General features: G+C 34.7%; 1 protein-coding gene across 1 annotated transcript; it reads left to right on the forward strand.

The window, feature by feature from the left end:
* Positions 1-7,502: 7,502 nt before the first annotated feature.
* LOC105125859 (uncharacterized) lies at positions 7,503-9,995 on the forward strand. Its single transcript, XM_011026505.1, has 4 exons — positions 7,503-7,984; positions 8,587-8,724; positions 8,911-9,027; positions 9,901-9,995. The coding sequence occupies exons 1-4, from the start codon at positions 7,672-7,674 to the stop codon at positions 9,993-9,995; spliced, it is 663 nt and encodes a 220-aa protein (XP_011024807.1). The 5' UTR covers positions 7,503-7,671.
* The last annotated feature ends 108 nt before the right edge of the window (positions 9,996-10,103 follow it).

Below are 10,103 nucleotides of genomic sequence, written 5' to 3' on the forward strand. Positions count from 1 at the left end.
TTATGCACATGCTTTATGAAATGAAAAATAATTTTTTTTTTATCAACTACTACCCTCTCCCCCCAACCAAAACGAGACATTGTCCTCAATGTTCTAAGGTAGAAAGATAGAGTATAAAAGATATCACCTGAAATAACGAACACTAACAAAACCTGAAACATACTGAAACAAAAATAAAAAATAACAAAACATAATAATAAAACCAAAAGACACAAAAATTCACAAATGAAGGCTCAAATCCAATCTAAGCTTTTTACGGCTTTCCTTAGATGACCAATTTATGCGATTCATGGAAGGATCAATCACAGGAATGAAAGATTGTAGTTGGTCAATCAATTGTTCAGCAGTAGCAGCAGAGATTATGATTTGTCGTGCAGAAGATGTTAGAAATTCCTGTTCCACAGCATGATCAAGAAAAGACAACAACTTATCATAATAACCATTAACATTTAACAAACCTATGGGTTTATGGTGAATGTGCAATTGAGCCCAAGAGGAAATATGAAAGATCTCTTCCAATGTGCCTAGACCACCTGGTAAAGCAATGAAAGCATCAGCATGGTTAAACATTGCATTCATTCGAGCCGACATTGTGGAGACCTGAAGTTCCTCTCCAATTGTTTTTCCAATGATGTCCCCTTGTGCCAAAGCTTCAGGGACGATTCCTAAAACTTGACTACCTCCTAAAAATGCAGTTATTGACACACCTCCCATTAACCCAAGACTGCCTCCCCCATACACTAAATGAATCTTTCTCTCAGCTAGCACCTGACCAAGATGATTTGCTGATTCTAAAAACTCCTTTTCTTTCCCAGGACTAGATCCACCGAAAACACAAATATTTCTTATTTGATGACTTGAGGAACTTGAGGAACTTGCCATTTCTACACACTTCTGTATTTGTTGAATGTATGGGTTGAGTAGAAATGAAAGGAAGGAAGAGAGGGTTTTATAGATGAGAAATTAGAAAGGCAATCATAACATCTATATGTAAGCTAGCTGGAGTCTCACACACTCTCTCTCTCTTTTTATTTATTTATTTATTTACTTTTGAAAAAAGCATGTGTATGTACAGGTAGTTGTGATTGTGGCTCATATCTTCCCTTGGTTTTACGTCCAAGAACGGCTTAAACGCCCTCTATGGGTCGGGGATAGGCTTCCCATCCAGTTTTCTTAAAAACTGGCAAACAGGGTCTTTTTTAGTCAGATTCCCAAGACTAAGTCGATCATGTTCTTTATGAAATAGTGGCCATAAATCATGAATTGCACGATGCACATCTCCACTAGGATGCGTCTCAAGAGTCAATAGAAGATTATCTAAAGACTCCTTACTCAGGCCATCCTTAATGAATTGTATTTTATCTTCACGGTGTATAGATACCATTCCTAAAGAACGACATTGTGTATTACAAGTCCATCTAGCACATCGATGACAGACTTGCAATCATTTTGCACAACGTTTCTTTGCAAAAGTGCTTTTACCTGTTCCAAGCATGTGTGAAATGAAGGAATTAGAGGTCTCACCTGATAATCGGACCTTTACTTCAATCAACCAACGAATATCTTCAAGAATTCCATGATTCATTAGCAATCTTAATCTTGCATATCTAGCACGGTAAATTTTTGTAATCGCATTCTGAGGTAGAGCGGGAAAATACTTTTTCAATTTTTCAAGATTAGTGTCCATTTTCAAATAAGAATTAGAAGAGAGATTCAAAAACAAATTGCATACATATATACACTGATATCAGCTATTATGGGAAACTGAAAGAACCGACTTAAGTCACGGAGTACCGTTATCTGCTATTTGACCGGGGTGAGAGAAACTAGCAAAAATCACTCAAAAAGAAATAAAAAAATAAAATAAAATAAAATCAATCTTTATATACAGGATCACCCAATTCAATAGAGTCATGTTCAACTGAAAAATTGTTAAAGTAAACTTTCAGACGATGTCCATTTACCTTGAAAACATTGTCATTCCTTGGATTCTCGATGTCGTAGGCCCCATATAGATACACATGTTTCACAATAAAAGGACCGCTCCATCTTGATCTTAATTTTCCAGGAAATAAATGCAGTCGAGAATTATAAAGCAAGACTTTTTGACCAACATTGAATGTTTTTCTCAGTATATTCTTGTCATGAAACTCTTTGATTCTTGCTTTATGAATTCTTGAATTTTCATATGCATCATTTCTTATTTCCTCAAGCTCATTTATTTGTAATTTTTGCAGTTGACTAGCATCATCCAGATTTGAATTGAAAGCTTTAATAGCCCAATAAGCTTTATGTTCAAGTTCCACAGGCAAGTGACAAGGTTTTCCATAGACTAGTGTATAAGGTGACATACCTAATGATGTTTTATAAGCAGTTCGATAAGCCCAAAGTGCATCATTAAGTCTTAAAGACCACTCTTCCCTATTAGGGTTCACTGTTTTCTCCAAAATATGTTTGATCTTCCTATTAGCAAGCTCTACTTGTCCACTTGTTTGAGGGTGATAAGGGGTGGCAACTTTGTGTGTGATTCCATATTTCTGCAAACAAATCATCAGATTCATCAATCTCAATTTCACTGGAAGTGGTTGGAAATTGATCATGAATTAATTTTTTAGTAAAGTCCACTTCCTGTAAATCATTATCATACCTAGGTTGCTTGCAAATGTTGAAAATAATCATCTCCAATGTCATGTTTTCAAATGATAGCTTCATCAGTCCATTCCTACAATTAATCAATGCATTAGAAGTTGCAAGAAATGGACGTCCTAAAATAACAGGAAATGAATTACATACTTCAACAGGTTGTGTGTCCAAGACAATAAAATCCACAGGATAAATGAATTTATCGACTTGTACTAACACATCTTCAATTATTCCTCTAGGCACTTTTATAGATCTATCGGCAAGTAAAAGAGTTATAGAAGTTGGTTTTCCTAGATTGAGACTCTAAAAAACTGAATATGGAAGTAAATTCACACTAGCACCGAGATCAAGTAAGGCTCTTTCAATTTTATGCTCTCCAATAATGCAAGAAATTGTAGGACAACCAGGGTCTTTATATTTCAAAGCATTATTGTTTTGAAGAATATCACTTACTTGTTTGGCTAGAAAGGCTTTCTTTTTCACATTCAGTTTCCTCTTCACAGTGCATAGATCTTTCAAAAATTTACCATACGAAGGAACCTATTTAATAGCATCCAGCAAAGGTATGTTGATCCTTACCTGTTTGAAAATTTAAAAAATTTCAGAGTTGTGATTGACTTTCCTTTGTTTGGTCATGGCTTGAGTAAATGGAAGTGCCGGCGAAGAATCAGTCTTTTCTTTGCAATTTTCAGATTCAACCCCTTCCTTACCCTTAGAGATTGACTAATCATCTTTCTCATAAGGTTCAAGAGAGGGTTTTTCAATAACCTTACAACTGCGCAGAGTAGTGACTAATTTGATTTGATCCATGTGTTGGCTTCCGGAACTACTTGCATTTGCATTGTATTGCCCCTTGGGATTTTGTTGTGGCTGAGATGGAAACTTACCTTTCTCTTGGAAACTGAGAGCAGATGTTAATTTTGCAAGAGTATCTTTAAAATCTATCATGTTTTAAAGACTTGTAGAATGCATGTGAGTCTTTGAACATGGTGGGCCAATAAAATCCACTTTGTAAGATTTTTGCAGTTGTCTTTCTTGACAAGAAATGGCCCCCACATGCCTTAGAATGAAAAAATTTAATGACACTACTTACCTCATTGTTAGGAATGCATCTTCGAAATATTTGATCAGGAAAATATTTGAATAAATAAGGATCATCCTAATAAAAGTTCTTAACTTCGTTCAAGAACTTTTGTTTATGTTGGGTACTCCAATGAGCTGGTAATTGTCCTGAAACAAGAAAATTGACAATATTAGCAAACCAAGGCATTGTAGAGACAAAAAGTAAAGATTTATCGGGAAAGTAGTCATCGATTGGTGTGATGTCAGTTTTACAATCTGTTGTCAATCTTGACAAGTGATCTCCGACAACATTTTCGCTGCCTTTCTTATCTTTGATTGTGATATCAAATTCTTGAAGTAATAAAATCCACCGCACCAATCTAGCCTTAGAATCTTTCTTAGAAAGAAGATATTTCAATGCTGCATGATCACTAAAAACAATAACAGGTGAGCCAACAAGATAAGATCTGAATTTTTCACATGCAAATACTACTGCAAGTAATTCTTTTTTAGTGGTGGTATAATTCATTTGAGCACTATTTAAAGTTTTACTTGCATAGTAAATTACATAAGGTTTCTTATCTTTTCTTTGTCCCAAAACAGCACCTACGGCATAATCACTAGCATCACACATTATTTCAAAAGGTAATGACCAATCGGGAGGTTGAATGATAGGAGCACAAGTAAGCAAGTTTTTAAGTTTAAAGGCTTCTTCACAATGTTCAGTCCATTCAAAAATAGTATCCTTTGTTAGAAGGTTACTTAAAGGCTTAGATATTACACTAAAATCTTTGATGAACCTTCTATAAAAACCAGCATGTCCTAGGAATGATCTATATCATCTTTAAGAGATTTTGGTGTTGGCAAGTTTGCAATTAACTCGATTTTAGATTTGTCAACCTCAATTCCTTTTGATGAAACAATGTGACCAAGTGCGGGCAAGTTTGCAATTAACTCGATTTTAGATTTGTCAACCTCAATTCCTTTTGATGAAACAATGTGACCAAGTGCAATGCCATTTGTTACCATAAGATGACATTTTTCCCAATTCAACACAAGATTCTTCTCTTTACACCTGGTCAAAACCTTTCCCGAGCTAGTCAAACAATTATCAAATGAATCGCCAAAAATAGAAAAATCATCCATGAAAATCTTAAGAAAATGTTCAACCATATCACTAAATATACTAAGCATGCATCTTTGAAATGTGGCTGGTGCATTACATAATCCAAAAGGCATCCTTCGATATGCAAAAGTACCGAATGGACATGTGAAAGTAGTCTTTTCTTGATCTTCCAATGCAATTTCAATTTGGTTGTAACCCGAATAGCCATCTAGGAAACAATAAAATTCATGACCTGCAACTCTTTCTAGGATTTGATCCATGAAAGGTAAAGGAAAATGATCTTTTCTAGTCATTGAATTAAATTTCCTATAGTCAATGCATATGTGCCAACTAGTAACAGTTCTAGTGGGAATTAACTCATTGTTCTCATTTGTTATCACAGTGACTCCAGACTTATTGGGTACAACTTGGGTAGGACTTACCCATTTGTTGTCAGAAATAGGATAAATGATTTTATTATCTAGAAGCTTAATGACTTCATTTTTCACTACTTCTTTCATATTAGGATTTAGCCTTCGTTGCATTTTTCTAGAGGGTTTAGCATTTTCCTCTAAATAAATTCTCTGTGTACAAATCAAAGGACTAATTCCTTTTATATCAGCTATGGTCCATCCTAATGTATTTTTGTGCATTTTCAGAGTTTGTAATAACTTACCTTCTTGATGTGCATTAAGTTTGGAAGAGATTATTACCGGAAAAGTTTCATTTTTTCCAAAAAATGAGTATTTGAGATTAGATGGCAATGACTTCAAATCAGGTTTTGGTGGCTGAACACTTAAAGGTATGGACTTAATTGATCGTGGTGGCAATTCCTCAATTTATGGCCTCCAATTACTTGTCTTTGATTTTTCTTGCAAACAAATCATCAGATTCATCAATCTCAATTTCACTGGAAGTGGTTGGAAATTGATCATGAATTAATTTTTTAGTAAAGTCCACTTCCTATAAATCATTATCATACCTAGGTTGCTTGCAAATGTTGAAAATAATCATCTCCAATGTCATGTTTTCAAATGATAGCTTCATCAGTCCATTCCTACAATTAATCAATGCATTAGAAGTTGCAAGAAATGGACGTCCTAAAATAACAGGAAATGAATTACATACTTTAACAGGTTGTGTGTCCAAGACAATAAAATCCACAGGATAAATGAATTTATCGACTTGTACTAACACATCTTCAATTATTCCTCTAGGCACTTTTATAGATCTATCGGCAAGTAAAAGAGTTATAGAAGTTGGTTTTAACTCACCTAGATTGAGACTCTAAAAAACTGAATATGGAAGTAAATTCACACTAGCACCGAGATCAAGTAAGGCTCTTTTAATTTTATGCTCTCCAATAAAGCAAGAAATTGTAGGACAACCAGGGTCTTTATATTTCAAAGCATTATTGTTTTGAAGAATATCACTTGTTTGGCTAGAAAGGCTTTCTTTTTCACATTCAGTTTCCTCTTCACAGTGCATAGATCTTTCAAAAATTTACCATATGAAGGAACCTGTTTAATAGTATCCAGCAAAGGTGTGTTGATCCTTACCTGTTTGAAAATTTAAAAAATTTCAGAGTTGTGATTGACTTTCCTTTGTTTGGTCATGGCTTGAGGAAATGGAAGTGCCGGCGGAGAATCAGTCTTTTCTTTGCAATTTTCAGATTCAACCCCTTCCTTACCCTCAGAGATTGACTAATCATCTTTCTCATAAGGCTCAAGAGAGGGTTTTTCAATAACCTTACAACTGCGCAGAGTAGTGACTAATTTGACTTGATCCATGTGTTGGCTTCCGGAACTACTTGCATTTGCATTGTATTGCCCCTTGGGATTTTGTTGTGGCTGAGATGGAAACTTACCTTTCTCTTGGAAACTGAGAGCAGATGTTAATTTTGCAAGAGTATCTTTTAAATCTGTCATGTTTTACAATATTTATTTTTTCATATATTGTAAATGTTTTATATACATGGTTTTTATAGATTAATTATTCTCTCCTTTTGTTTTATCATCTATAAATTATTCGGTCTTGATTTTTTAAATTGAACTTTGCTTTTCAAATTCATGATAAATTTTTAATTCCAAAAAAATAAAAAATATATTTTTATCAAAATAAAAATAAAATAAATAAACGAGAATTTTGATTGAAATAGAAATTTCATCAAAATAATGTTCCCCTATTAATAAGGATTGGGATTCTTATTAATATTTAAATACCATATTGTTTTAATAAAAACATGCTGCTAATAAAAAATATACGGTTTTCTAAAAACTTAAAATAAATTAATAAAAAATATCTAATAAAATATATTTTTTTATAATTTAAATTGTTTTTTTATTACAAATATATATTTTTATTACAATAAAATTAATTTTAAAAACTACCTCACAACATTACACATACAAAAACCAAAAAAAAAAAAAAACATTAGTATTTAGCAAACATAATCTAAGTAATCAAAAAAAAAATAATTAGTATTTAGCAAACATAATCTAAGTAACATTTAGTTAGCAATTTGTTTTTTTTATAAAATTTATCTTGTTACAATTATTATTTTTAATCTAAAATAACCTTTGTTTCATTAAAATAAACTCAATCGAGACGTGTTAACCTGCAATTGGTAAACGAATCCTTAAACAGGGTTATAGATCAGACCGGATCTTATGTAACTGTGGGGAGACCGACACCCAACGCACGGTCCCTCTAGAAACAACTTTCAGACACTTCCAGAAAGAAATCGTTAGAAAAAAAGAAGCTGCCAACTCAGACAGAATTGAGGTGTTGGCGAGAGAAGCATTGATGCTCAAACAAGAAGATTGATTCTATTGAGAAACAGACTAATCAACAAGAAACTAATGTCATCATCAGGAAGCAGCAACAAACCAAGAACGGTGAAGTTACGGTGCCCTTCTGCGTCCAGCATAGTGTCCTTCTTTGCATGGGACGAGCAGAGACTCGACTTGGGATCTATAGCCAGGACTTTTGGTTTAGACCCGTCAACGCTGAAGCTGAATGGTTACTTTATAAGTAGAGGGGCTGATCTTATCTCCTCCTCTGTTACGTGGCGATCGCTTCTTAGTTTTTTCTCTGCAAAGGGTTTGTCTACTGGTAAAGATGATAAGGAAGCTCTTATTGTAGATGGCAAGCTCTCCAAAGTTGGGACTAAGCGTAAGCTCGTTGCAATGATTCTTTATTTGCTTAAAATATATTTTCAAGAACTGTGAGTAGTGAATTGCATGTCTAATCTGATTGTAAAGAAAACGCTGAGTCTGTTACGAGTAAGATTGTTTCGAATTTTTATTAGTTGCTACTGAGAAATTCTGGGGAGAAAGAAAAATTGAAACTTGATTGGTACTTTTTTCTATCAGGAGAAATTGGTTTCTTGTTAAACTATATTTTTTTAGAGGGCAAGGTATCCTCGTACCAGCTTATGCGTCAATGGAGATTAAATTCCTTCTTTGAACAATCTTAATGGGGCTTCTCCAGTATCGAATTGATATTGGCCTGTGCATTCAGAAAAGTCTGTAGTTTACACATTGACGTAGTATTGTTCATTGGTTCTGAGCTTTTGGGATTGCCTGGATGAGCAAAAATAAGGTTAAGGAATCGGTGGCTATGCAGCATCTGTATGCGTTCTAAATTTTTGTTATTATTGGATGTTTTTGATAATCAAAAGTGGTATCTCAAATTTGTATTTCATGATTAAACTTGTGTGTTTTGACTATAACATTGTACTAAATGCTGCTTTGGTTGGAATTGTTTGTTCTCAGGGGCATATGACCCCCAAAGCGCTTCAAGTAGGAGTAACTACAGAGCTGAAGTTGAGGGCATTGGTGTGAGTAATAGCAGGCAACAGCGTCAAGATATCGACTCGCTCATGAATAAAAGGATGAAAGAAAGCAACTCGGGTAAGCAAAACATCTGGCCTTTGTGCACGGTGATGATTTTTATTGAAAGATTTAGAAGTGCCTATTTGAAGATTGCCTCTATTTTGCCAAATCCCTGATGATGGAATAATATCAATTTGATTTAGAAAACAAGAACCTGAAAGGAGTAGCTGTGGCACTAACATTATTAAAAATTTCTGTCTTCAGGATGTGATGAAAGTTATCAGATGCCCAAATGGAATGGCCATGGCTTCAAGAGGAAGCGGTCGATAGAACATCATGTCAACTTGCTCAAGAAGTTGAAAATAAATGGAGCCAACTCAGGTACATGTCCAGACTTCAGAGGTGATATCCTGTCAGTTTCATCCTGCACCCTGGATTTGTGAGGCTTTTATGAACATCTGAAATGATCATCTCAACACTAGCGCTGTTGTTATCGCCCTTTCTTATTCCAGCTTTTTAGTCTTTCAAACTTCAAATACAGTCAGCCATTGAATGCAGTTGCATGAGTGGCAATTTGAAACTGATGAGAGAAGGTGATCTGATTCTGGCTGCTCCTTGCAAGAGAACAAGATGAAACTTTCATGTTCTGTATCTTCTTCTTCTTCTGGCAATTTTCACTAAAATTTGTATGTGTGTGTGTGTGTGGGAGACGTTAAAATGACTTTCATGTTCTGTTTCTTCTTCTTCTGGCAATTTTCACTAAAATTTGTATGTGTGTGTGTGTGTGGGAGACGTTAAAATTTATGGACTGTTTGATCAGTCTCTTCATTTCTGACACTGGCTGCACTCCACTCTGCAACTTCTGAAAACCTCCCGACGTTAGTTTTTAAAATCATTAACTTGGAAGAGGTACATATGAAACTTTCAACGCAGGATGAAAGTATCAATCAAGAGTGGTAATGATGCATATGGGGATGATTTGCTCACCAACATGATATAAAACAGATTGCAGAAATACCATTTAATATAGAACCTTAAAAATGTATGACAAATAGGACAATGATACAAAACTGGCTACAATATGTGATTTAATGGTAGAAAAGATCATTCTACACATTCCTAAGCATGTTTCTTTTCGCATCTATTAGTCATTGGAGATCTCGAACTTAGTATTGCCAAACAACGGCGAATGCAGCCACTAACAAGACTTTTAAGTACTGACTTGGAATTCATCAATGGTGATGAATCTGAAAGCTTGGCAGAGAATCTGGACAGCAGTTCAGACGGGGAACAGATTTTACAGCAGCTGCAAATGGACAAACGAAAAACAAAGATCAGGAGTCGAGTAAATGAGCAAGTCAAACCAATGGGAAACTGTTAAAGAATGAAAGATGGCGTCACTTTCTAGGTCTTGAAAATGATTAGCTCAAAACAGAGAAATGTCTCGGATGCTACAA

Source organism: Populus euphratica, unplaced genomic scaffold, assembly GCF_000495115.2.
Source record: "Populus euphratica unplaced genomic scaffold, PopEup_1.0 scaffold58.1, whole genome shotgun sequence".
Lineage (NCBI taxonomy): Eukaryota > Viridiplantae > Streptophyta > Magnoliopsida > Malpighiales > Salicaceae > Populus > Populus euphratica.

Excerpts from the sequence above, each read along its gene's own strand:
- LOC105125859 (XM_011026505.1), top strand. The coding sequence starts at position 7,672 with ATGTCATCATCAGGAAGCAGCAACAAACCAAGAACGGTGAAGTTACGG. Across the intron at positions 7,985-8,586 it reads CTCCAAAGTTGGGACTAAGC|GGGCATATGACCCCCAAAGC; the intron begins GTAAGCTCGTTG and ends GTTTGTTCTCAG. Across the intron at positions 8,725-8,910 it reads GATGAAAGAAAGCAACTCGG|GATGTGATGAAAGTTATCAG; the intron begins GTAAGCAAAACA and ends TTCTGTCTTCAG.